Below are 27750 nucleotides of genomic sequence, written 5' to 3' on the forward strand. Positions count from 1 at the left end.
ATCTTGGGGTTATAGTTTGAGCCCCATGTTGGGGGCAGAGATTACTTAAAAATAAATCTTGGGCAGTCCAGGTGGCTCAGCAGTTCAGCACCTGCCTTTGGCCCAGGGCGTGATCCTGGGGTCCCGGAATCGAGTTCCACGTTGGGCTCCTGGCACGGAGCCTGCTTCTCCCTCTGCCTGCCTCTCTCTCTCTCTCTCTCTCTCTCTCTGTGTGTGTGTGTGTGTCTCATGAATAAATAAATGAAACCTTTCAAAAACAAAATAAAATCTTAAAAAAGGATGCAAGATTTATTGACGTTTGGAGTGTGGCATGCATTAGCCAGAGGAGTCCCCAACCTTTGGTGCTAAGGATCCCCGTTTGGGGAGAAACTGAAGCTGGGCAGCGGCCTGAGCTCCCAACTGCTCCCCAGGGTGGCCCAGCGAGAGCTCCCTGCTGCGCACACCCTGCGCCCCAGGGCCCTGCAGGGAGGACCTGCTCGCCAGGTAAAGTGGGGTGGGAGCTGAGTGGGCGCTGTCGCCCACAGTGTCTGGCTTTCCTACCGGCCCTGAGACCAGGGCGGTTCCTTGGGCAAGAGATCACCCAAGGGTCCGGATCATCCAGGACACGGAATACTAAAACCTGCCTTGGAGCGCTTCTGAGAATGACGTGTGCGTGTGAAGCGCTTCACACAGGGCCTGGGCCCAGGTTCAGTGGGTGATGTCGGGAAAATGAGGCCTTGACCTCAGAGCAGGAGTGACGGCGCCTGGGTGGCTCATCATCTGGCTGAGCGTCCAACTCTTGTGTCTCAGCTCAGGTCTTTTTAAAAATTTGATTTATTTGAGGCAGCGCACGCAAGCACAAACAGGAGACGGAGCGGGAGACGCAGGCTCTCTCCTGAGCGGGGAGCCCGATGCGGGGCTCCATCCCAGCGCCCCAGGATCACCTGAGCCAAAGGCAGATGCTTCACCGGCTTAGCCAGCTGAGCCCCCAGGCGCCCCTCAGCTGGGGTCTTGAGCGAGCTCAGTGGAGAGTCAGCTTGGAAGGTCCTGCCTCCGCCCTTCCGCCCGCTGGCACGTGTGCACACTCGCTCAAATCAATCTTTAAACTCACTAAATAAATCACAGAAACCACAGGAGCCACCATCAGACGCATCCTGACCGCCTGGGTGACCTCAGACTTGCATCCGGGCACCTGATCTGGGCCTCGCTGGCGCTCCCGCTGGCGCCTGTGCACACCAGGGCCTCGCGCCAGCCCACCCTGGGGTTCTCTGTCCTGGGCCTTCAGGGCCCCGAGCCCCCTCGCTCAGCCTCCCCAGCCCTCCGGTGCACGGCCGACACCTGCCCTGCTCCTGACGCCCGGAGCCAGATCGCAGGGGCCCGACGCAGCACGTCCCTTAGCACTGTGAGCAGGCTGCGATGCACTGTGACGGGTTAAGGACGCGGCAGGAGCTTCCCAACACCGGTTCGTGTCCACAGGGAATCAACACCTATGTGGTATACGGAGCATCTGTGTGTGTGGCACAGGATTTATTCAAAATTTCCCCCAAAGCTTTTTTTTTTTTTTTTTAAACCCGTACAGTTTCCCTTCACTGCAGGGCCTAGGACACGTCTGCGGGGCTGAGCGGGCCACCCCCGCCTCCGGGTGATCACCGCTGAGACCTCTGCAGGAAGAGACAAGACGGCAGAAACGTGCTCGAACAAGGCAGAAGCAGCGCAAGCAAGGCGCTGCTTTCATGTAACAGGCGTGCAACAGGCAGGAAACTGCCCCAGGTGAGTGGGGGCGGTACAGGGAGGCGGCCGGGGGCTCAGGGGGCCCCCAAGGACTAATGGGTCAGAAATACCAACTCTGCTAATGAGAAGGCAAGCGTCAATGGCAATCTTAAGTGAAGCCTTGGTGGTGGGGGGCAGGGGGCAGTTCTTGCCGGACTTTCCCTGCTTCTCTACAGTGAGGTCAACCCGTGTGCCCGGCTGCATGGGTACAACGAGAGGCCAGGACTCCCCTGGGCTGTTCCCTGCTGCCCACACTTCAGGGGTTGCTCACATGGAACGGTGACCCCTTCACCTGCCACAGGACCCTGGTCTGTGCTCAGGGCTGCCGCCTCCTTCCCCCACTGCCACCAACTGGACCTGGGGAGCCCGCCTTCCCCAAGCCTGGCCCACTTTGCCAAGACATTATTCCTTACCCGGGTCAGACAGTAAATGAAGGTGAATCAGAACAGAACTCACACCTCAGACTCACATCCTTTCTCACTGCAAAGATAAGCTAAGAGATTTTTATTGCATTAATAGTTAAGGGTATACTAATATCTCAAAATACTTAATTACTTCAGACATACGATTACAATAGTCATACAATGAATAGAGGGGGGACAGGAGCCAACACGCTGGGGTAACACATCTGTATTGTACATCAAAATCAATGGCAAACACTTCTCTAGTTACTCTTAGAAAAATACTAGACGCGTTAAAAGCTGAAAAGCTTTGCTTAAAAACCTATATGTACAAGATAAGCTTTGACCTTCAAAAAACAGATAAAAATTGGCAAAAACAAATGAGAAACACTGGTTAAGCGTCTCGCAGTGCTGACCTGTATCAGATACACTACACCAAGGCATCGTAGCAAAATAAAGCATTCCACTGTACTCAGTAGACTTATTCATTACATTTATTTTCGTAACTGCTTCTCTATAGGTCGATGGACTTTAGTCTAATTTGGGTAAAGACTGACCTGAAAGCAAAGCTGTCTGCATGTGAGGTAAAGAAAGCAAACATTCCCAGCCAGTTTTTGCATGAACATGGATTACACCGTTTAATGCAGACCCAAGGCCAAACATTTTTTGGGGGTAGGTTTTACTTCCATTACAGGTTCTCTTTATGTAAGATCATAAAAATACAATACAATGTCATGAGCCCAACTTAAAGTTACATGCGGCAGGCAGCCCCTATTAACACAGCTCCCAACGAGGGACAAGAAAAGCTAAACCCGGTGTCACTAGGGTTCCTTATGGGAGAGTCACCCGGTGCAAGGAACGACAGGTTGGACGGGAAATGTCATGCCTCAGGTCACTCAAGGATGATCTGATCATCTCCATGACCAAAATAACCCACAGGAGTCTGCGATGGCTCGTGAGACTTCCCTCCGCTCACGGGCCAGGCTCCGGGCCGAGCTCAGCTGCACCAGCCTTCTCTAGGATCGCAGAACGCCTTGTTTGAAAATGAACCATATGGGAAGGTCCCTTTTGGAAAAACAATGGATACTTTTAAAGGAAATGCTGGCATTTAACTTTCAAATCTGACATTGAAAATGAAGTAGAGCCTGGGGCAGGACATGCCTGACGAGCTTGGGAGGAAAGCCTTGCCTTCCCAGTGGGGTAAACTGAGGCAGCACTTGAATATAGAAACTCCAGGATTTTAAGAGCACCCGAAGATGAGGATACTTAGCCCAAAATGAGCTGCCGGTGACCTGCACTAAGAATCTCCAGTTGCCAAGGGCTGGATGTGCACACGGGAAAGGGTCGAGGCCCAGACACAAATGCCCTTGGACTTCACTACCCACTGAATTGTACTAGAACATTGCTAGTAGGAAAGACACATCAAGGGCTTTTAATAATTGGGCAAAGCTGAGACAAAGTGAAAATCTCTTTAGAACCACGCTTTTATCATCTCTCTGGTACAGGGGGCTATTCCCTTATCTTTTATTTCTAGCTGCCTACAGTTACCAAATCACGATCTTTGAAAGGAAATTACAGACTGCTGCGGAGTCCGAAAGACATACTCTAATAGGATTATTTTGTGAAAGGTGACAACAGAAAGTGTCGTCTGTTCGTTATCATACTGGGACCAATGTGTTATCAAGGCACTTTTGGAACTTTGGGAAATTCTGTTCCCATAAACTGGCAGCCATAAAACCTGGACCCTCAGAAAGCATTTACAGAAATAGATGTACCCTTTAGCAAGTGAAAAAAACACTTCCTGCAGGGACAGACCTTCCTGACTCTTTCAGGTGCTAGAGAAACATCCGTGTGCCAATGAAGTGAGCTCAGTCCCAGAGTGCGAGGTTTTCAGATGCTAGGAGCAGCCGACCTCCCCGGGTTAAGCCACGACGCTCTGGTCCCGCAGAGCTACTGGCGGTTTCTGCTCTCGGCCACTACCAAACAGCATTTGCTGTGTTTAAAAGACCCTTGAACAAGAGAGGCAGCCTGTTGCCTCCTACATTCAGACGCATTCGCTCAGGACAACCTGATAGCAGTAACTAATCTCCAGTTTTATCTTGCCACAGGTATGGCTGTTTCTTTTTTCTTCTTTTTCTTTTTTTTTTTTAAAAGGTCTCCTAACTTCACTAAAATGTTCCCATCCTTACTGATGACTACAGAAAATTGTAAACTGAGTTTACAAACAAAAACTTGGAAGGTAATTAGCTGGTGTTTTCATCTTTCTTCAATGCAGTCTCAAAGGTTTTTTTGCTATTAATTTTCATAATTTTCTTACGTTGCACATGAAAATAAGATTTTCCCCTCTAAATGCAGAGTGTAGGGGGGAAAATACAGACACCATTTTCCAAACAAAAAATCTTTATGAAAAAAAAGAAAATCCGAAAACAAAAGAACCCCCACCCGATTAACTTGGGTTGGACCAATCGGGCCTTAAAAATGAAGAAAAAAAAAAAAAAAAAACCTTCTGCTTTATTTAGCATAATAAATCATATCATTGTATTGCTTTTGTGTTTGGACCTTACTTCTACCTAACCAAAATTTCCCCTCTTCTCATAATTGTTCTAGTGCTATGTCAGGTTGTGTGTGTGTCTAGATCCTGAAAGATCCACATTTCAATGCTGGCACAACCCATTTAAAAATGACAAAAGATGCCCGTTCCACTTTCTGATTGGAAAAAAAAAAAAAAAAAAAAAAAAAGGACCAAAAAACCACACCACAACATACAGATAATGATCCAAATGGAAAAGTTAACGTGCTGTAATGACATTTGTTTTGCAACATCAAAAGCAGCAGAGGTACTGAATATAATTTGCTTAAATCATAAAAACGGAGATTGAAATCTGCATGTATAAATCACATTTAGGCTCAATGAACTGAAAGCTCTCTATAAATACATAGAAGTATATATAAAGTGCAAAACAAGAAATATCAACCGTGAGATCGGTACTATTTAGTACTCCCATTCGTCGGATTTCAAGTCGAGATAGCTGAGGATGTTCTGGGCGAGCTTCACTGCCTGTTTCCTGGCAGCCTTGCACTTCTCTTCCCCTTGCGGGTCCACGGCATCCAGGGCCAGCAGCTGCTTGGTGAGCAGCTCTTCCAGCCGGATGTAGTTCTTATCAGTTCGGTTCCCATCAAATGAAAGAACTTCCCCCTGGATCTCGGACAAGTTTCCAAGGATGTTCCAGACCGCTTTATGTGACGGGTGCTCCTCACTAGCAAACGACTTCCTCTTCTCCAGGGCCTCCTTCAAGTCAATGTAAGTTATAAGGGTTTGTACCTCAATCACCGCTCTTCTCCGAGCTTCCCGGATGCAAGGGTTCTTCTCAAGACTGACCTCATCCAACTGTCCAATCAAACCCTGCAATTCTGTTTTGGAGCTCAGGTACAATTCAGCAGGATTTTGTGCTTGCAGAAGTTCATTTTTTATTTCTCTCATTCTCTTAAGGACCTTTTCTATTTTTAAAATGGAATGATTCTGTCCCAGGTCAAATGCATGTGTAGTATCTGCTTCCTCTTCCAAATCCAAATATTTCAGTAATTGGTTGATATCTTCCACTACCTCGCGCCGATAATTTCTGATTTCCGTTCGCCCGCACACGTCTAGAGCATCCAGATCTGCAATCAGCCCCGATAGCACACAAGATAAGTGCCTGCAAGTCTCATTATTGTTCACCCCCATCAGAAGTGCGATCAGAGTGCCTCTGGCCTTGTTCACCTCACACATCACCGAGTTGATCTTGGCCACTGAAGGGTGCGCGTCCTCGGAAAGTGGCAGAGAAGGCTGCTTTTTCACGCAGTCTTCGATGATCTCCTGCACCGCACAGATTTTGGTCAAGGTGTGGTACCGTGCTTTCCGCAGAGAAATCTTCCCCCCGGTTTTGACATGTGTCAGCCTCAGAATGATATCCTGGATGCCTTCTTCAAATTCGTCAGTTACACAGTTGCCCCCACTATAAAACGGCACAATCTTCTCTTTCACCAGGGCCTGGGCTTCTTTAAAGATGTTCTGTATTTCGATCCGGTGTGGGTGGTTTGCATTCTGCTCCAGCTCTTTGAGAAGACGCTCCGTCTCCTGGGCTGCCCTCTTCCTCGCTTGCTGAATATCTCCTTTTCCTTCAGTATCCACAGAGTCTATTTCAAAGAGTTGTTTTGTTAGAATCCTCTCCAGTTTCTTGTAATTCTTGTCATCTGACAGACCACTGAAGCCAATTACTTGCTGTTCTATACTTTTTACTTCCCTTTGGATTTCCTGAAGCCTACTAATAGAAGGATGTTGGTTTCCCATATCCATACTTTTGTTGTGTTCCGTTTTACAAGCACTAAAAAATGACAAGAATGCCAAATTACACAAAGACTCTACAGACAGGTAAGCGAATATTGATTCATTCCGAAATTCTCATTTTAAGAAGAGGTATTTGAGGGACGCCCGGGTGACTGAGTGGTTTAGCACCACCTTCAGCTCAGGGGGTGATCCCAGGGTCCTGAGATCGAGTCCCACATTGGGCTCCCTCCATGGAGCCTGCTTCTCCCTCTGCCTGTGTCTCTGCCTCTCTCTGTGTCTCTTGTGAATAAATAAAATCTTAAAACAAAACAAAAACGGGCAGCCCTGGGTGTGATCCTCGAGTCCTGGGATTGAGTCCCACGTCGGGCTTCCTGAATGGAGCCTGCTTCTCCCTCTGCCTGTGTCTCTGCGCCCCGCCCCTCTCTGTGTCTCTCACGAATAAATAAATATTAAATAAAATTAAAAAAAAAGATGCATTTGAGAAAAAGGGCCCATCCTTAGTGTGATCTAAACAGCAGTCATGCTCAAGTACGGAAAGAGTAATCCACTTTCCTGAAGATCACCTACACACCCCTGTGATTAGGAATGGACAGGGGTTACTGCAGTGCCGAACCAGCTGGAGCCCTGGGCCTGATTTCCCAGCTTCCTCGCCTGGGTCTCTACACGTGTGGCACGAGGTCCACCACTGGGGTGGAAACAGCACAAGGATCTCAGGTATTAACGCTGGACCCTGGTTGTTGGCAACAGCAGGGCACCCCCGTGGAACGTGCAACAGTTGCTCTTTTAACCTTCAAATGCCAACAGTGCCATCCCGGCACCCATCTGGCCCGAGAGCTATGCCTGCTTTCAAAACAAACTGGAAGGCACCCGGGGTGGGGGTGCGGGGGCCTCAGCGGTTTAGCATCTGCCTCGGCCCAGGGCGTGACCCTGGAGACCCGGGGGCCAGTCTCGCATCGTGCTCCCTGCGTGGAGCCTGCTTCTCCCTCCCTCTCTCTCTCTATCTCTCATGAATAGATGAATAAAATCTTAAAAATCCCAGCGACCCCCGGGCCCCGCTTCTACGTTCCTCCCCGCCGCTCAGGGCTTCTCCCCGGCCGCCCTGTTTCCCCGGCCCCTCCGCGCGGAGGCGAAGATCCCCCAGGAAGGGAAGCGTGACGGGCACCGCGCTAAAGGCACCAGCTTGGCCTCCGGAGGGCTGGTGCCTCCCTAGGCCCGTCGCCCCGCTCCCGGGGGAGGGAGGGCGGGCGGCCGGCGGGGCCCCGGCCTCCGCCCCGTCGCCCTCCCCCGCCGGCACTTTACCCAGAGGCGGTCTAAGCTGGTCTGGTCCTGGCTGCCCGCGGGGGAGCTGGCGAGGTGGAAGGTCAGCCCTTTACGGGGTGCGGCACCGCAGCGGGGCCCCCAGCTGCATCCCTCTCACCCCTGCCGGCTAGGTGTGCCCGGGCGGCCGGGGAGGGGGCCGGCGGTGGCGCGGCTGCTACTGGCCGCAGCCGCCGCTCCGGGCGCGTCGCCCGGGCCCCCGACGCGCCCGCCGGCCCTGACCTCACAATGGCCCGCGCGGGGAGGGGGCGGCCGCGCTCGCAGGGCCTCCGAGCCCCCCGGGGGGCCGGGCCGCGTCGGACGCGGGCGGGGAGCGGCGCGGAGGCCGAGGCCCAGGCCCGGCGGGGCCGGGAGCGGGCGCGGCGCGAGCGCGGGGGGCGCGCACCGGGAGGCCCGCGGCCCGCCAGCCGCCTAGCTGCGCTCACCTGTGCCGCCCGCGCCATCGCGCGCCCCGCCGCCGACGCGCAGGACTCCGCCGCGGTCGCCGTCGCCCGCCCCGCGGCCCCGCCCCGGGCCGAACAGCCCCGGCCCTGGGAAAACGTCCTGCGGCGCGCGCCGCCACCGCCGCCCGGCACGGCAGCCCGGAGCTGGCGGCGGGGCCGCGGGGAAAGCGCACGGTCGGCCGCGCCGCTCGCTCCCCCTGGCTTTGCGACCGTGCCGTAAGGCAGCCCCTCGCGCCGGCGCGGCTCTGCCGTGCGTCGCGGCAGCCGGGGGACGCCGGCCATGGTGGGCTTCCGGGCCTCGAGGAGGGCGCTTCTGCCGCCGCTGTGCCGCGCCTTCGCTCGCCCCGGCTGTCCGCTCGGCCCCGAGCGCGGCGCGGAGCGCAGGGAGGCGGCGGCGAGCCGGGTAAGCGGGGGGGGGGGGGGTCCTGCAGGCGGCGGGCCGGGCTCCGCGCCCCGTCGAGGCCGGCCGCGGCGTCCGCCCAGCTCCCGGGCCGCGCGCTGCGGGGGGGGGGGGGGGGCGGCCTCAGAGCCCGCGCCTGTGCCGGGGCCGCCGCGCCGGGGACTTCCGGAGCGCGGGCCTTGGGCTGCGGCGCTTGGCGTGCACGCGGGGTCTCGGCCCGCGCCGCGGCTCCGGGCGCTCTTCCGCCCGCGACCGCGCACCCGAGCCTCGCGTCTTGCAGGGCCGCCGTGGCGTAGCTCCGGCGGGTGGAAGGTGAGCGGTGAATACCTGCAGCAACGGAGAAGGACCGTTTTTAGGGGTTGCACTTCTTGGGGAAGGGTGTTTCGTCCACGGAGTGCCAGGGCCTTGGCTCCGGCTGTCACGTGGACGTGTGGGGCTGCAGACGAAATACTTAAACGAAGCCTACGCACGCAAACACGGAATTCGCCGACAGGCTAAGGGTGGAGGCTGGAAAGCCTGGGGTACAAAAGCAGGAGTTCCAGAATGTGCCTGCCTGTAAATTTTCGTCTGTGTTAGTCTTTTTGCTGTTAGCATGCTTTTTGCAAATGTAGCTTTGAAGTTCTGTTTAGTTTATAGTTTTGTTTTTTTTTTTTAAGATTGTATTCATTTATTCGCGAGAGACACACAGAGAGAGGCAGAGGGAGAAGCAGGCTCCATGCAGGGAGCCCGACGCGGGATGGATCCCAGGTCTCCAGGGTCACGCCCCGGGCTGAAGGCAGGTGCTTAACGGCTGAGCCACCCCGGGCTGCCCTCTGTTTAGTTTATAGTTTGGACAGGAAGTTGGCGGGGCCGCTGGTCAACAACCCCCCCCCCCGCCCCCACCTCTGGCCTAGTTCCTGTGACAGTGGCCACAACTGTGACTTCTATTCCTACGACTTAGAAACCCGCCCAGTGTCTCAGTCTTAGGAAGATAGTCAACGTGTATCTGAAAACGGTCTGGGAGGGCAAAGTTAACCTCAGCAACCGTCCACGTACCCGTGGCTTATTTCGTGAACTAGCGCTGGAAAAAAGAACACCTGGCAAGGGGCACCTGGCTGGCTCCGTTGTGGGAGGAGCCCGTGACTCTTGATCTGGGGAGTGTGAGTTTGAGCCCCCACGTTGAGTGTAGAGATTACTTAAAAGTTAAAAAAAAAAAGAAATAAAAGAACACCCAAACACGGTTTTCTTTATTGTCACATAGCTTTTGGTTAGAATAAATCTTTTTTTTTTTTTTTTTAAGATTTTATTTATTTATTCATGACACACACACACACAGAGGCAGAGACACAGAGGAGAAGCAGGCTCCATGCAGGAAGCCTGATGTGGGACTTGATCCCGGGACCCCAGGATCACGCCCTGGGCCGGAGGCAGGTGCCAAACTGCTGAGCCACCCAGGGATCCCCGGTTAGAATAAATCTTACCATGGGTCTAATCCTCAAGATGAGACCTTTCTTCCTATTGTCCCAAGTGACTAGGAAGCTGGTGCTGCTCACCTGTTGTCTGTCTAAACCTCTGATGGTGTTGATTGTGATGATGCTGAAAAGTGGAGTAGCTGGCCCATGAGGCAGACCTTGTCCTGTTCTAGCATTATGATTTGTGCTGTTGTTTGCTTGTTTTTAGGATGTGTGTCCCATTACGCTAGATAGTGTATGGAACTTAAAGGAACAGTTCTTACTTCAGGGTAATTTGTGTTTCCCATGGGTTTGGTTTTATCTTTGAGTGTTTGCTGAGTATGTGGCTGGTTCCCCAGGTAATTATTATTTTTAAGATTGTATTTATTTATTCATGAGAGACACAGAGAGAAAGGCAGAGACACAGGGAGAGGGAGGACCAGACTCCCAGTGGGGAGCCCGATTTGGGACTCAATCCTGGGATCCCAGGACCATTCCCCTGAGCTGACGGCAGACACTCAGCCCCTGAGCTACCCAGGGATCCCCGGCATGCCCTGTTTTAAGAGCTTTGCATATTTTCATTTATTTTCACAAATCTATGAAGTAGATGCTTTCATCATTCTCATTTTACAGATGAGAAAACTTAAGGTAAGACTGAAGAATTTCCTCAAGATCACAGTGCTTGCACAGAGGAGTATCTATGTTATAGTTCCTGTATCTAGAGGATAATGAAGTAAGATTTTTCTTTTAGTAATTTTTGGATCAAAAAAGAACCAAACATACTCTCAACACGGAGAGGCAAAATTTATAGATAAATAGCGGATCCTATATTTTGCTTATATTTTCATTTAAGGGAATGGTTTTCAAACACCCCCACTCCACAAGTACAGATTCAGAGTAAACCTAAGTAGGAAGTTAAATGCCAGAGAAATGACAAACTGGTAAGAGGTCTTGGCAGAGGATTTTAAAATTAAAATCTGGATATTTCTAGTGTCTAAAAGGCTTTCAGTAAGTTTGCTGGGGGGATCCCTGGGTGGCCCAGCGGTTTGGCGCCTGCCTTTGGCCCAGGGCGCGATCCTGGAGACCCGGGATCGAATCCCACGTCGGGCTCCCAGTGCATGGAGCCTGCTTCTCTCTCTGCCTGTGTCTCTGCCTCTCTCTGTGTGTGACTGTCATAAATAAATAAAAATTAAAAAAAAAAAAAAAGTTTGCTGGGAAAAAAATTAAAGCTGTAGCAGAGGACCTCAGAATCGTGTGTTTAGAGGCATTAAGCTTCTATCTGACTCTTGATTTTGGCTCGGGTCATGATCTCAGGGCCCTGGGATTGAGCCCCATGTCCTGTGGGGCTCCGGGCTCAGTGGGGAGTTTGCCTTCCCCCCTCCCCCACCCCTCCCCCTGTCTCAAATAAATAAATCTAAAAAAAAAAATCATGTGGTTAAACTCCATCCTGGAGGGGCGCCCAGGTGGCTCAGCGGTTGACCATCTGCCTTCAGCTTAGTGTATGATCCCGGGGTCCTGGGATCGAGTCCTGCATCGGGCTCCCTGCTTCTCCCTCTACCTGTGTCTCTGCCTCTCTCTCTCTCTCTCTCTCTCTCTCTCTCTCTCTCTCTCTGTGTGTGTGTGTGTGTCTGTCATGAATAAATAAATAAAATCTTAAAAAAGACGCCTGGGTGGTTCAGCAGTTGAACATCTGCCTTTGGCTCAGGGCATGATACCAGTCCGGGGATCAAGTCCTGCATTGGGCTCCATGTGGGCTCCATGTGAGGAGCCTGCTTCTCCCTCTGCCTCTCTCTGTGTGTCTCTTATGAATAAATAAATAAAATCTTTTAAAAAAACAACTCCATTCTGGAGACCGGGGCCCAGAGAGATGGTGGACTGGCCTGGCGTTACTCAGCAGAGTCAGGGCTAATGGCAGCTGTTCTCCCTCTCAGTCTGGTGGTCTTATATCCCCATGTGCTTTTTCATCAAGTAAAGCAATTCACAGGGCTTCCCCTTACTCTGTTAATGTGGACAATTGCACCCATTTCTTTTCATGTTACTTGTGGGAAATTTAAAACCTGCAAAGATAGAAGAATAAGAATTGCTGTGTATCCAGTACCCTGCTTGTACAGTTATCCACTTTATCCCATTCCCCCCACTTGATAATTTGTTTTTAAAGATTTATTTATTCATGAGAGACACAGACAGAGAGAGAGGCAGAGACACAGGCAGAGGGAGGAGCAGGCTCCCTACAGGGATCCCAGTGTGGGACTGGACCCTGAGACCCCAGGATCACACCCTGGGCGGGAGGCAGGCGCTAAACCACTGAGCCACCCAGGGATCCCCCCACTTGATAATTTTATGGCAAATATCAGAGTGTATATCAATTGTAACTATATCCATATGTATCTTTAAAATATATGAATTTTTGGGCAGCCTGGGTGGCTCTGTGGTTTGGCACTGCCTGGGGCATGATCCTAGGGGCCCGGGATCGAGTCCCACGTCAGGCTCCCTGCATGGAGCCTGCTTCTCCCTCTGCCTGTGTCTATACCTCTCTCTATCTGTGTCTCTTATGAATAAATAAATAAAATATTTTTAAAAATATATGAATTTTCAAAATACATATAAACATAATAGCTAAAATAGTATAATTCCTTATTTCCAGCAAATGTTGTGTTCACATTTTTTCAGTTATCTTAGAAATATCATATTTTGGGCAGCCCAGGTAGCTCAGCGGTTAGCGCCGACTTCAGCCCAGGGCCTGATCCTAGAGACCCAGGATCGAGTCCCACGTCGGGCTCCCTGCATGGAGCCTGCTTCTCCCTCTGCCTGTGCCTCTGCCTTTCTCTTTCTCTTTCTCTCATGAATAAATAAATAAATAAAATCTTTAAAAAAAAAAGAAATATCATATTTTGAGTTTTATTTACAGTTTGCTTGTATAAGTAAGGTTTTACATTGTGATTGATATTTTTTTAGTTCTCTTTTGATTTGCAGGTTTTGACTCCATCCCCTTCCTTTTTTCAAACCAGTTTATTTGGGAGCAGGGGAATGATGTGTCCTGTAGAATTTCCCACAGTCTAAATTTTGCTGTTGCTTTCCATGGTGTAATTTAACATGCTTCTCCCATCTGTGTGTTTCCTGTAAATTGACAGTTGTAATCTAGAGCCTTGACCACATTCGGATTTGACCTTTTTTTTTTTTTTTTTTTTAAATGATTACTGCATTGGGGGTTTGTCGTCTTCCATCAGGATTGATTGATTTTTCTGACGTTAAACCAAGCTTTCACTCCCAGTATAAACCCAGTTTGGTCCTGATGTGCTGGTCTTCTTATGTAGTGTTAACTGTGGTATGCCGATGTGTCTAGCCTCTGTCTAGAATGGGAGGCTGGGGATTCCAGCCCTCTAGAAGGTTCCCATCTCAGAAGTGTCAGGATGATAGACCAGGAAACACCTGCAGGAGCACTAAATTTTGCCAACATTTGTTCCTTTCATCTTTGCCCACTGGTTTCCCCAGTGGCTGATAGTGTGACACCTTAACTCAGGAGCTTTGTGCTATGCACAGGCTCTTCTGAGAAGGAGAGCCTAGGGGAAAGTCTTCCATTCGAGATCCTGGCTTCTGGGGTGGGGGGAGCCCAGAGTGGGAGTGTGCCAGGAGAGCTCAAGGGCCTGCTATAAAGCCGAAGGGATGGAGAATGAGGCTGGGTCTACACTGCTGGACAAGGAGAAGTTCAGTATGGGGCTGCTTGGCTGGCAGTTTGCACTTGAAGAGAAAAGCCTGGAAGGTTAATGCCCCCCCCAGACACAGTGATGAAAGCTCAGTCTGACAAGTAGGTACATGCACGGTCCTTCTTCCGTGTAGAGGAAACAACTGTCGGGCTGCCTGCCAGCAGAGCTGTTAGGTTCTGTGTACACGGCCCCCGCCTCCTGTCCCACTCCGAGACAGCCATTCCACTTTGAGCAAACCAGGCATTACATGCTGATGCTGTAAGAACCATAAATTACGGTAATTACTCTAACCTCAAAGGAATTTTTCCTTTTGCAGAAGGACTTTTTCCTCCCCCAAGCTTCTTCTCCTCCCTTTTAAATAACAGTTCTTGGATGAGCAAAGACGGAACATGTATTTATAGGGGAGAGCAGAGGAGCTACTTCTACTACAATTAAGATGAAATCTCTCAGATTATAATGGAGAACTGAGGGTAGTTGAAAGAGCTGGTTTCAGAGCTCATCCATCAAGCAGATTACATGAGCCATCACGAAGCAACAGATAAGGAAGAGTAACTGAACTTTCCTGGTGCCTCTTTGAGCTTGCTTTGTTCAGTGTGGATGAGGGTCGCTCCGAGAAGCTATGAATTGTTGAGATGGCTCCTTAAACGTTTCCTGGTAGGCAGCCTATAAGAGGAAGAGGCAGGGATACAGATCAGGAAGGTGGTAAAACTGGTGAAGCACAGTTAGGGTGAAGCCTGGCTGTCTGTCCCCTTGGGGGACAGCATGGGGTAAGGGAGGAGCCCCCGTCCTGGGATGGAAGTCCTTGGAAGTGAGCCTGGACTGGCCAGCTGTTTCCACTCACTGGGTCCCTTTGTGTGAATCACCTTTAGTTTCTAAGACTAAAGGCTTTCAGATTTGACTTTTTTTTTTTTTTTTTAAATGACTACTACATTGGGGGTTTGTCGTTTGTCATCAGGATTGATTGATTTTTCTGATGTTAAACCAAACTTTCACTTCCAGTAAAAACCCAGTTTGGTTTGGGACAGAAGTCCAGAAATAATTTGTGGAGAAGTAGAATTTATTAAAAGGCTTTTTCAAAAAAAAAAAAAAATTAAAGGAAAGGAAAATGCAGAGATCATAAATGGTTTTTAGAATGATGGATAAAATGTTAAATATGTATTGCAACCCTGCAATCCTGTTGCTTTCTGAAAAGGATAGGTAGGTCAGTCTCGTATCAAGTCAGTATTTGATGATGATGAGTAGCAGTTTCAGGTCTTAGGTAAGCAGATTAGGGTGTCTTTTTACCGGCAGAGCCCTGTTGTCACATGGGAAGGATGAATCTGATCCCTCCTGTGGACTTGCTGGCCCTTCATTTGGAGCTTTCCACCTTGGCCGTGCCTCTTCTGAAGTGTCCAACTTTGGGTGAGAGAGATACTTCAGAAGAACTAGGATCAAATGTAAAGATGTCTGATTCTGCAAGAAATGAGTGCTGAATGAAGTCATTCTGAGCCAGTGTGTAGGGCGCAGCAGTCCAGTGTGGGGTGGGGACCTGCAGCAGTCCTGGCCACACGGAGGGGACAGCTGGGCTAGGCTTCTCTGCCTCCTTCCTAGTCAGCCGGTCAGTCTGGCTCCCACATGCCCTGCAGCTCTGCCCTGTCCACCTACACCAGCACCGCGCTGTTCCCCCTCTCCTGAGTCTTACTCTAGAACGCTCTTCAAGGTTCTGCTTCTTTGACTGTACAGACTTTGGAAAATCTAGAAACTCGTCAGGAACTAGCAGTTGAGGATCCTCAGGAACCCAGAATATAAAGAACGCTAGACGGCGATGATCTTTGGCTCGCTCAGAACTTCTGAACATTCTTTCTTTCTTTCTTTTTTTTTTAATTATTTATTTATTTATTTATTTATTTATTTATTTTAATTTTTATTTGTTTGTCACACAGAGAGAGAGAGAGAGAGAGACACAGAGGGAGAAGCAGGCTCCATGCACCGGGAGCTCCATTCGATCCCGGGTCTCCAGGATCGCGCCCTGGGCCAAAGGCAGGCGCTAAACCGCTGTGCCACCCAGGGATCCCTTCTTTCTTTTTTTTTTAATAGGAGAAGGTCATCTTTTTTTTTTTTTTTTTTTTAAGATTTTATTTATTTATTCATGAGAGACACAGAGAGACGCAGAGACACAGGCAAAGGGAGAAGCAGGCTCCACGCAGGGAGCCCGACGTGGGACTCGATCCCGGGACTCCAGGATCACGCCCTGGGCCGAAGGCAGGCGCCAAACTGCTGAGCCACCCAGGGGTCCCACTTCGGAACATTATGACGCCAGTTCATCAATAATTGCCATCTTAGTTTGTTAGGTGTCTTTCCACCAAATAGTTCATATAAATTGAGCTTTTTGAAGATTAAGTGGATTTCTTACATAAACAGAGTCCACAGGAAAGGTCAAGACTGGGAAGACCATTCCAACGCGTGCTTGTGCCGACCAGAGAACAGACAGACGTGATCCGTGCTGCCGTGGGCTCGCGGTCTGTGGGAGAAACAGGCACGAACAAGTGCTTGAGAAGCCTCTGGGAGCACGTGGACATGTGCCCGGGAACGTGTGGTCTGTGATGCAGCGAGAACACACGCAGAGTCTGAGGAAGGAAGAAGCAGGCTGGTGTGTCATTGAAGGAGCCTCCTGTGGGTGGGGGCAAAAGAAGAGACTGGCGCCCCAGCAGGCCCCGACTGCCAGACCACAGGAAGGGGTTAGACTCTCCCGAGGGTAATGAGTAATCACTGAAGAAGGTTTTAAGGGAAGGGGGAGTAGGGGTGGGTCAGGGGTTTTGGAGAGATTGCTTAGCAGCATTCTGGATGTGGGGACAGAGTAGACAGGGAGGGTGCGGCCTGGGCAGCTGGAGCTGCTCAGACTAGCCCATGACAGAGTTGTCGCTCACGCGCTGTAACTCTCACCACGGGGCGAGGTGGGTGCGGCTGTTGGAATCCTTAAAGTGTGGGGATGCCAGAGTTCAGTGTCCTGGGGCCACAGCAGAACCCAGGACAAATCTGCAGAACTTCTCAAAGGGCAGCTTGTGACTCTTTTTAACTTTGGTCAGCTGTAGGTTCTTGCATCTGCTGCTGTGAGAAAAAGTGACCTTTTTATTTTTTATTTATTTTTATTTTTTTTAAGTTTTTTTTTTTTAAGAAAAAGTGATCTAAGTGAAATTATTGGCAACAATCATAAGATAAGCTAACTTGAAACAGAAAGTTGTAATTCCAGCAGCATCATCCCCCCAAAGTCTGCAGGTGATAACAGAAGTATTAGAGGAAGCAACAGAGCTGCTAACAGGCATTGCTCAGAAAGTGGGGCTAATCGGGCAGAGTTCTTATGGCAAAAACAGTGTACAGTGAATTTTAGAAATGTTTCTTAAAAAAAAATTTTCAGGGATCCCTGGGTGGCTCAGCGGTTTAGCGCCTGCCTTTGGCCCAGGGCGTGATTCTGGAGTCCCAAGATCAAGTCCCGCATTGGGCTCCCTGCATGGAGCCTGCTTCTCCCTCTGCCTGTGTCTCTGCTTCTCTCTCTCTCTCTCTCTCTCATGAATAAATAAATAAAATCTTTAAAAAAATAAATATATTTTTCGTTGGGACACCTAGGTGGCTCAGTCAGTTAAGCATCTGACTCTTGGTTTCAGCTCAGGTCAGGTCATAATCTTAGGGTCATGAGATCAAGCCTTGCATCAGGTTCTTTTTTTTTTTAATCCTCTCTATTGCTCAAAGTTAGTTGACAAGCGTTAAAGAGAAAAATACACTATTACTATTAAAAAGCTGGAAACTAGGGCAGCCCCGGTGGCACAGCCGTTTGGCGCCGCCTGCAGTCTGGGGTATGAATGATCCTGGGGACCCAGGATCGAGTCCTGCGTCGGGCTCCCTGCATGGAGCCTTCTTCTCCCTCTGCCTGTGTCTCTGCCTCTCTCTCTCTCTCTCTTTCTCTCTCTCTCTGTGTGTGTCTCTCATGAATAAATAAAATCTTAAAAAAAGGTGAATGATATTCTATTAAAAAAGAATTGTTACTATTCACATAAGTGTTCAGCTTTATGTGAAGGTCAACAAGTAGAGGGGTCTTGCACTTAAGCTAACAACACAGTGTATTATTTTACACTAGAATTTTTAAACTACTCTAAAAGAATTACATGCCTTTTAGCTAATGTTATAATTGTATCATATTAGGTTGAAGTTCTTCCTTCAAAGAATCATCAGAATAACATGGATTGAAGAGCCTTTGGAACACTTGCCATCTCTTGCTGCTTCTGTTACATGAAAGGAAATATTAAACATTTGTTTAATTTTTAGATAAGTGTAATACATATTTCACCAAATAAAATATTTCAATGCTTGCATTACTCCTCATTTTTCCAACTTAAAATGTAACGACTTGGGCAGCCCCGGTGGTGCAGTGGTTTGGTGCTGCCTGCAGCCTGGGGTGTGATCCTGGGGACCCAGGATCGAGTCCCACATTGGGCTCCCTGCATGGAGCCTGCTTCTCCCTCTGCCTGTGTCTCTGCCTCTTTCTCTCTGTGTCTATAAATAAATAAATAAAATCTTAAAAATATTAAATGTAACGACTTACAATCTCCATCATAATTTTTTTTGCAACATAGCCATTTCTTTTCTAAGTTCATTTTGTGCACCAGTTAAGTAGATTATCATGATTCTTCTCCAACTCCTCCATACTCTGAAACACAAAAGGTTAGTTCAGTTACAAACCATCACTTTTCATCTCAGATTCTAAACTTGTCTAATTTTCAATAGTAAGAACTTTTTAGTATTCAAATAATATGAATTATTTATGCCAAATGGAAATATTCTAATAGTGGAAACCAAAATACAAAGGAAGAAAAGCATCAGACATGGATCAAGTATTATAGGAGGTATGACAGTGTGTGTACTTTGCTCAAAATAATGGGTTGATGAGCTGCTAAGGTCAAAGTAGAACAAAAAAGGAATACCGTAATTTTTAAAATTTCTAATAAGATTTCTAAATATCAGGTAATTACGTTATGACTAATAGTCAATGTGATGTGAATTCATCAGAAGGAATAAAGTGATTTGTAATTTACTTTCAATTTATGAAAAACAGATTGTTATAAATCTTTATTATTCATCTAACAAATAGTGATCCTAACTCCTACTATATAAAAAGTACTACATTAAGTATTGTGGAGAAATTAAAAAGTAATATATGATCACTCCCTATTCCAGTAAGAAGACACATACAAAATAATCCAAAATTTTATAAGAACGAAGTGCAACTTGTTACAGCTATGTAGTAGAAAATAGGGATTAATTCTAATTTAGTTGGCAAAAGAGTAATATAAAAAAAAGTAATTAAAAGATTTCAGAGCAAGAGGATAGATAAACACATAGAAGTACACAGTGAGTGAGTTCAGAGAAGGCAATTGTCTGGTGGGGTGGGAGTTACCTAACGTAGTAACTGAAGCATCAAGAGAGGAGAATCACATTATGGAAGGGGAGTTGAGACCTAAGAATTGAATTGAAAATGAGAAATAGGGCAGCCCCGGTGGTGCAGCAGTTTAGGCCGCCTGCAGCCTGGGGTCTGATCCTGGAGACCTAGGATCGAGTACCGCGTCAGGCTCCCTGCATGGAGCCTGCTTCTCCCTCTGCCTGTGTGTCTGCCTCTCTGTGTCTCTGAATAAATAAAAATCTTTTAAAATAATAAATACTTTTTCAGGAGGGAAGAACTGTTTTAGGAAGATATGACAGACCTATGAAGAGTAGTTTGGAGAACAGAAATAATGAGTTGAGGTTTAGTAGTATAAACAAAGAATTATGTGGTTGTAAATTAGGAGAGTAGGTCTGGGGATTAAAAGAAGGAACCACTGCTGGAGTAAAAACTACAGGACCTACTATGAATAATAAGGGAGATGGAGGAGTCAAACGTAATACTTAAGTCCCTACCCTACATGGTAACATTTAGTGATAAGATTTATTTTTATTTTTTTTAAATTTTTTTTTTAGTGATAAGATTTAAAGAAATTTTTATTAGTAGTTTATAAATCTTCACACCGATTAAATGGTTTTTAGGGAACATTAGAGCAAGCTGGTTGGAAACACTTTTTTTTTTTTTTTTTTTTTAAGATTTTATTTATTCATGAGAGACAGAGAGAGGCAGAGACAGGCAGAGGGAGAAGCAGGCTCCATGCAGGGAGCCCGACGTGGGACTCGATTCTGGGTCTCCAGGATCAGGCCCTGAGCTGAAGGTGGCGCTAAACCGCTGAGCCACCGGGCTGCCTGTTTTGAAACACCTTTAAAAATAACTTTGATGTACATAGAAAACTTTTTAAAAAATGCTACTAGTTACTTCAGAGCATCCCAATTACTTTAAAAGGGTGACATCTTAACATTTGCATAAGATTATCTAACAGAATCCCTAGGCCAAAAAAAAAAAAAAAAAAAGGATGTGCAGGATTCCAATGAACTCCTACAAATAGTTACTAAAAAATAAATATATATCTGCATGAGTAAGAGGTCAATGCCACAAACCACAATTTGTTAATATTGCATCAGGTTCTGTGCTGGGCACAGAGCCTGCTTAAGATTCTTTCTCTCCCGCTGACCTTTCCCGTGTGTGCGTGTGCTCACACTCGCTCTCAAGTAAATACATTAAAAAATATTTTTATTTTTCTTTTAATTTTTTCTTTTAATTTTTAAAAAAGATTTTAATTATTTGGTAGTAAGAGAGCACAAACAGGGGGAGGGGCAGAGGGAGAGGGAGAAGCAGAAGCAGACTCTCCATCGAGTGGGTAGCCTGATGCGGGGCTCAATCCCAGGACCCTGAGATCATGACCTGAGCCAAAGGCAGACACTTAACTGACTGACCCACCCAGGTGCCCCCATATTATTTTTCTAATACCATATACTTATGTTTGCTTCCTTCTAGAAAACGTATAGGAAATAAACTTTGCTCATTATGTTGATAATTTTTGAAGTTCTGTTTGGTTTCATCTATTTTCTCATAAATGTATTTAGAAAGGGACGCCTGGGTGGCTCAGCGGATGGGTGTCTGTGTTCAGCTCAGTTTGTGATCCCGGGGTTCCGGGATCAAGTCCCACATCGGGCTCCCTCCGTGGAGCCTGCTTCTCCCTCTGCCTGTGTCTCTGCCTCTCTCTCTGTGTGTCTCATGGATAAATTTTTAAAAAATATTTAAGAAAACGAAACCATTCTAGGTGTGTGAACTAATAGTGTAAGCTGTGGCTGCCTATAGTGCTGAAGGGGAGCAGAATATGCTACTCTCAGGCAGGTCACTTTGGCGTAAGGGTTATTTTGAGAAATAGATGCTGGAAGGATGGTCTGACTCCTCCTGTTCTTCCAAGACGCCGGAGCTGAAGCTCCTGGTGAAAGATGCTCTCCCTCTCCCAGGAGGAGAGGAACCTTTTCACCAGGAACTGAAAGAAATCCGTAGGAACAGACCTTGATTAAAATAATTCTCAGCTTCCTCTAGTCTCCCATATATTTCAGTTACTTTTTCATAGTTGGTTATTTTTGTTTAACCTGTGTCTAAGCCGGTGGGCCCTGTCTGGGTCTTCATTTCCCTGTGGGGCTTGTGCACACACGAGACCTGTGTGCTTGTCTTGTGTGGATCTGTCTCAGATCAATTTAACTCTCAGGACTAGCTGCAGACCCCAGGGGGGCGCAGGAAGGAAGTTTCTGGCTTCCCCATGGTACAAAACTATAAGTATTTGAACTACTTTGTGACCACCATTTCCATAAACCATCTCTAGTAACCTGGTTAAGGTGGTGTGGAACCTATATGCTTTTTTGAAAAAAGATAGTAGGGAATTGGGGTGCCTGGGTCAGTGCATAATAATGGGGTCCAGCGCGTGGAGTGTGTGTGTGGTGTGTGTTCTAGTACCCACCTAGCACTCAAACCCTTCAGAGAAGAGAGCCACCTGTTTCCGTTTTCAGGAATTTTTCTAATAAATGGCTGTTACTAAATATTATATACTGGAAGTATATTAAAAGCAAAGATATATACTTAAACTATCACTTCTGTTTATTTTACTATATTTTACGATTATCTCTGCTTGTGAGGTTATTTATGACCATTGTACCTACATGATGGAAATACCATGAAATTGTGGATTTGTGAAATTATCTGTGGTGGAAGTATTTGCATCATGGAAATTCACAAATGTGCTAAATCAGGGCTTGATTTGTTGTTCTGTTGATTGTCTTGTCTTAGGGAAGTGAAGGAGAAAATGTTAGTAATATAGATTGAATTAACAAGTATATCTTGTTAATTGTAATATAAAAGTAATATAGATTGAATTAACAAGTATATCTTGTCTGTTGTAGCCCCAATTGAGGAAGTCTCCTAGTACTCAAAAACAAAGAAATTACTCATGTCATTGAAAGATAGGGCATGTTTCATGTTTATCCTGTCCTTTTTTTTTTTTTAAAGATTTTATTTATTTATTCATGAGAGACACAGAGAGAGAGAGACGCAGAGACACAGGCAGAGGGAGAAGCAGGCTCCACGCAGGGAGCCCAACGTGGGACTCGATCCCGGGACTCCAGGATCACGCCCTGGGCCGAAGGCAGATGCTCAACTGCTGAGCCACCCAAGTGACCCTCAACTAACCTTTTTTGTCTGAAGTATGCCAACTAGATACTTGCAACCATGGGTTGGCTAGTAATAGAAGATTTTGGCAGAAATCAGTGAAAGGACTGCAATGAGATAGCACTTCATGCCTATGAGAATGGTTACAGTGAGAACAAATACACAGTAACAAGTGCTGGGGAGGACACAGAAAAATTGGAAACTTCCCTGTACACTGTTGGGGGGGGGGTGCAAAATGGTGTTGCTGTGCTGGGAAAGTTTGGCAATTTCTCAAAAGGTTAAACATAGAATTACCATGTGACCCAGTGGTCCTACCCTATGTATACACCCAAGAGAATTGAAAACGTGTCCACAGGGACCCCTGGGTGGCTCAGCGGTTGAGCATCTGCCTTCGGCTCAGGGCGTGATCCCACGGTCCCGGGATGGAGTCCCATATCAGGTTCCCTGCAGGAAGCCTGCTTCTCCCTCTGCCTATGTCTCTGCTTCTGTCTCTGTGTCTCTCATGAATAAATAAATAAATTCTTAAAAAAAAAAAAAAAAGAAAAAACGTGTCCACACAAAAATCTGTGCATGAATAGTCACAGCAACACTATTCATAATAGCCAAAGGGGCAACTGGATGGGACAGCTGGTTGAGTGTCCAACTCTTGGTTTAAGCTCAGGTTGTGGTGCCCCATGTTGGGCTCTGTGCTCAGCTCAGAGTCTGCTTAGGATTTTCCCTCCCCCGTGCTCCTCCTGGTAGTGCGTACACACTCTCTCTCTCTCTCTCTCTCTCAAAAATAAAGAAATAAATAAAAATCTTTTTAAAAATATAACCCCAAAGTGGAAACAACCCAGATGTTTTCAACTGATGAACTGATAAACAAAATGTGTGATATCCATACGATGAGGGGGCCTAAGTGGCTCAGTCGGTTAAGAGTCTACCTTCGGCTCAGGTCATGACCCTGGGGTCCTGGGATCAAACTCCACATCCTGCTCAGCAGGGAGTCTGTTTCTCCCTCTTCCTCTCCCCCTCCTCCTGCTTGTGCACTCTCTCAAGGAAATAAAATCTAAAAAACAAAATCCATACCATGAAATTTTGTTCAGCCCTAAAAAGGAATGAAGTACTGACAGGTGCTACAACGTGGATGAGCCTTGAAATCACAAAGAAGCCAGTCACAAAAGAGCACATGTTGTAACATTCCATTAACATGAAATGTCCACAATAGGCAGATCCATTCAGGCGGAAAGTAGAGTATTGTTGCCAGGAACTGGGGGCGGAAGAATGGGGAGTGACTGTTCATAGGGACAGGGTTTCTTTTTTGGGGTGATGACAAGGTTCTGGAATTGGCAATGCTTGCACACCTCTGGGAACATGCTAAAAACACTGAATTGCATAATTTATTTATTTATTTTTTTTTTTTAATTTTTTATTTTATTTTATTATTTATGATAGTCACAGAGAGAGAGAGAGAGGCAGAGACATAGGCAGAGGGAGAAGCAGGCTCCATGCACCGGGAGCCCGATGTGGGATTCGATCCCGGGTCTCCAGGATCGCGCCCTGGGCCAAAGGCAGGCGCCAAACCGCTGCGCCACCCAGGGATCCCTGAATTGCATAATTTAATGGGGTTAATTTTATAGTATGTGAATCGTTTCTCACCAAAGCCATAGTTAAAAGAATGAAAACAGTTTGTAAGAATTAATTGGTTATGTGGAAGGGTATCATTTTATTATTATTATTTGTAAAGTGTGTACCACACATCCTTATATTAGCATACTTGCAATCATATACGTCCCTCAGGCTTTTTTTTTTTTCTTCGTCCCTCAGGCTTATTAAATTTTTTTTTTTTAATTCTTTATTTATGATAGTCATAGAGAGAGAGAGAGAGGCAGAGACACAGGCAGAGGGAGAAGCAGGCTCCATGCACGGGGAGCCCAACGTGGGATTCGATCCCGGGTCTCCAGGATCGCGCCCTGGGCCAAAGGCAGGCGCCAAACCGCTGCGCCACCCAGGGATCCCCCTCAGGCTTATTAAACACGAACCAGCACATGGCTCGGGGCAGTTCCATCGATTCATCACCACTGTCCCCATGCTCCTCCACCCCCAGCCACAGCAGAGAAAGGCTTCTGTCCTTTCTGCCCCAGAGTCCTTGTGTTCTCCCATAGCAGGCTTGAGTGGGGATCCCTCCTTGCATTCCTCCTGCTGCATCCTCATTGCGTTGGAAATGTTGCTTGAACTTCAGGGGAGGCATCCCACTTTGTGACAATTGTTACCACATCTTTAGCTCATTACAACTCCTTTGCAAGGATGGTGCATTTTCTATCAATCATTTGTTTTTTTTTTTTTTCACTCAAATGTTATAACTTCTTTCACCTGATCTGTCAAGACTCTAACAGTTTGAGTTTTTAGATTTTTATTACTTTTTTGGGAGGGTGTAGGGGCAGAGAGAATCTCAAACAGACTCTGCACCAGCATGGAGCCTGAGATCATGACCTTAGATGAAATCAAGTGTCGTATGCTTAACTTGACTGAGCTACCCGGGCACCCCAAGTTTGAGTTTTTTTAAAAGATACTTTTCTTTAAAAAAAAAAAAAGATTTTTATTTATTTATTAATGAGAGACATGCAGAGAGAGAGAGAGGCAGAGACACAGGCAGAGGGAGAAGCAGGTTTCATGCAGGGAACCCGATGTGGGACTCGATCCCAGGACTCCAGGATCACCCCCTGGGCTGAAGGTGGTGGTAAACCGCTGAACCAACCAGGCTGCCCTAAAAGATACTTTTCTAAGAAACATTTTGAAAGTCTGAGGAAATCACTTTTCAGCCTTTCCTGTTCATTCACTTATTCTAGATGCAGGGTGTTTTTTCAATGGTAACATTACCAATGCTGAGGTTAACAGACCACAGATTTTTGTTTTTATTTTTTTAAAGATTTTATTTATTTGGGTATCTGGGTGGCTCAGTGGTTGAGCATCTGCCTTTGGCTCAGGTCATGATCCCCGGGTCCTGGGATCAACTCCTGCGTTGGGCTTTCTGCAGGGAGCCTGCTTCTCCCTTTGCCTATGTTTCTGCCTCTCTCTGCGTCTCTCATGAATAAATAAAATTTTGTCTCTCATGAATAAATAAAATAGATTTTATTTATTTGAGAGAGAGAAGGAAAGAGCAAGCACAAATGGGGGAGGTGCAGAAGGCGAAGGCGAAGTAGGGACCAGGACCTGGGATCATGACCTGAACCCAAGTCAGAGGCTTAACCAACCCAGGTACTCCAAGACCACAGATTTTTAATAATATATTACAAGTGCCAGTGTTGTCCTGAAGGAAGAGCTATAACGTAACTCAGAAACTGCCTACTTTCTCAGGTTAAGGAAAATATGTTTTGCATGAATGGATGTGCCTGCATATTTTATAGTAGAACTTGGCTCTGATTTCAGAGCTGATAAAACCCTGAGATGCCCTCAGTGATCTCTGAACTGCTCAGTCTAAGTAGCTGCAGCAAGCTTTGTACCCCACGTCCCAACCAAACCTGCTATTTTCTTTATCATGTTCTAAATTCTTCCTATTTTTAGAATGCTTGGGAATTTAAAAAATTTAGGAAGGTCATAGCATCCAAGACAAAGAGAAATGGGAATGTCAATGGGTAGTTTTGCATGTAGCAATCTCCTTCAGTAATGTCAGGGTGTTAGGGCGCTTGGTATGTGTTCGTGGTGATTTGCGCAGCCAGAGAAGCAAAAACTAAGAAGCTGTGTTTTCTAAATAGTGCCTGGGGTGGGGGTGGGGAACATCCAAGTGGCTTAGCCGGTTGAGTGGCCGACTCTTGGTTTCGGATCAGGTCATGATATCAGGGCCCTGGGATTGAGCTCTACATTGGGCCTAAGCTCAGCGTGGACTCTGCTGGAGAGTCTCGGGGCAGTCCCGGGCTGCCCATTTAGCTTAATTGTCAAGGGTTGAGTCCAGGGACAGGAGGGCTGAGGATTATATGTGGAGCTGAGCAGATATGAACTCTTGCTTGGGGTCTCTCCCTTCCCGTGCTACTCAGGCCAAGTCGGCTGTCACTAAGTGCTAGCCACATTGTATTTGTAAAATTATTAGCTATTCTACTTTTTCAAATTAAAGTATCAGTGAGTAGCCAGATACACAAGATCTACTTTATATTAAAATTTGCAAGGTCTGGGCAGCCCGGGTGGCTCAGCAGTTTAGTGTTGCCTTCAGCCCATGGTGTGATCCTAGAGACCTGGGATCGATTCCCATGTCAGGCTCTCTGCATGGAGCCTGCTTCTCCCTTTGCCTGTGTCTCTGTCTCTGTGTGTGTGTGTCTCTCATGAATAAATAAATGAAAATCTTTAAATTAAAAAAAATAAAATAAAAAATAAAATTTGCAAGGTCTGCATATCTGTTCCCTGGAAGTTGCATCTTGTAATGGTGATTATGAAGTACTGAAATACCTTGAGTGAAGCGTCTTCCAAAGGGAAAAGAAATATTAATTATGTTCTTTTTTTTTTTTTTTTTTTTTTTGGTGTTTGTAGGTTTTAACCATTCTTTTAATTGACTTTGAAGTATAATTTGTATCCGGTAAAATGAGTACACACCTTTAAAGTGTACTTTTTGTTTGTTTGCTTTTAAAGATTTTATTTATTCATTCATAAGAGATACACAGAGAGAGGCAGAGACATAGGCAGAGGCAGAAGCAGGCTCCTTGCAGGGAGCCCAATGTGGGACTCGATCCCGGACCCTGGGATCACGACCTGAGCTAAAGGCAGAAGCTCAACGGCTGAGCCACCCAGGCGTCCCTAAAGTGTACGTTTGATGAATTTTGACAAACCTGAGTTTTTGCAGTCACCACTCCAAGATCAGTCACTTTCACCCTCAACTCTGCCAACCACTGATGGAATATTTTCTAGAATGCCACATGGTGCATTTCCACAGCACATCCTCTTTCATGCCTGGCTTTTCAGTCTGTATGTTGTTCTAAGACTCATTGCTGCGTGTCTCAATGGTTTGCTCCTTTCTGTTGCTGCTAGTTTGCCAGTTGTTGAGGCAGACAGGGAACGTGGGAGGAACTCTGTTGGAGGTAAAAGTCACAGTCAATAGAGTGTGTTTAAAAAAAAAAAAAGACTAATAACATAGAAGAGATTTCTGAGTTGAGTGGGTTCCAACCCCCCATGAGTTTTGGTTCCATTGATCTTTTAATAGACAAATGGAAAGCTAGTCTTTTGGTTACCCAACCGATCTTTTTATTTTAGTATGACATTTATTTATTGATTGATTGATTGATTTTATTCATGAGAGACACAGAGAGAGAGGCAGAGACACAGGCAGAGGGAGAAGCAGGCTCCATGCAGGGAGCCTGATGTGGGACTCGATCCTGGGACTCCAGGATCACACCCTGAGCTGAAGATGGCACTAAACCGCTGAGCC

General features: G+C 47.0%; 2 protein-coding genes and 1 long non-coding RNA gene across 5 annotated transcripts in view; 2 read left to right on the forward strand and 1 right to left on the reverse strand.

Moving 5' to 3' along the window:
- Positions 1-2219: 2219 nt before the first annotated feature.
- BAG5 (BAG cochaperone 5) lies at positions 2220-8425 on the reverse strand. 2 transcript variants are annotated; one of them, XM_072762418.1, is made up of 2 exons: positions 8220-8425; positions 2220-6514 (listed from the first exon to the last, which is right to left on the reverse strand). In XM_072762418.1, exon 2 carries the CDS (start codon positions 6484-6486, stop codon positions 5143-5145), a length of 1344 nt encoding a protein of 447 aa, XP_072618519.1. In that variant the 5' UTR covers positions 6487-6514; positions 8220-8425; the 3' UTR covers positions 2220-5142. The 2 variants fall into 2 exon arrangements, with proteins under 2 accessions (XP_072618519.1, XP_025868438.1); XM_026012653.2 differs by lacking the exon at positions 8220-8425 and adding an exon at positions 7777-7979.
- A 10-nt stretch (positions 8426-8435) lies between these two features.
- The window catches only part of COA8 (cytochrome c oxidase assembly factor 8), a 35407-nt gene continuing 16092 nt past the window's right edge, over positions 8436-27750 (forward strand). Inside the window, exon 1 of one of the 2 annotated variants that reach the window (XM_072762420.1) lies at positions 8436-8640. In XM_072762420.1, coding sequence (XP_072618521.1) covers positions 8518-8640 — 123 coding nt within the window. In that variant the 5' untranslated portion in view covers positions 8436-8517. The remainder of the gene's footprint in view (positions 8641-27750) is intronic. The other variant, XM_072762419.1, reaches the window with a different exon arrangement.
- Positions 8810-18127, forward strand: LOC140599430 (uncharacterized). The gene is made up of 3 exons (XR_012002332.1): positions 8810-8949; positions 9294-9416; positions 17948-18127. It is a non-coding gene; the product is annotated as an uncharacterized lncRNA (long non-coding RNA).

Source organism: Vulpes vulpes, chromosome 6 (genome assembly GCF_048418805.1).
Source record: "Vulpes vulpes isolate BD-2025 chromosome 6, VulVul3, whole genome shotgun sequence".
NCBI classification, from domain to species: domain Eukaryota; kingdom Metazoa; phylum Chordata; class Mammalia; order Carnivora; family Canidae; genus Vulpes; species Vulpes vulpes.

What these genes read in the sequence shown, in the direction of transcription:
- BAG5 (XM_072762418.1), bottom strand. Translation starts at nt 6,486, where the DNA reads ATGGATATGGGAAACCAACATCCTTCTATTAGTAGGCTTCAGGAAATC.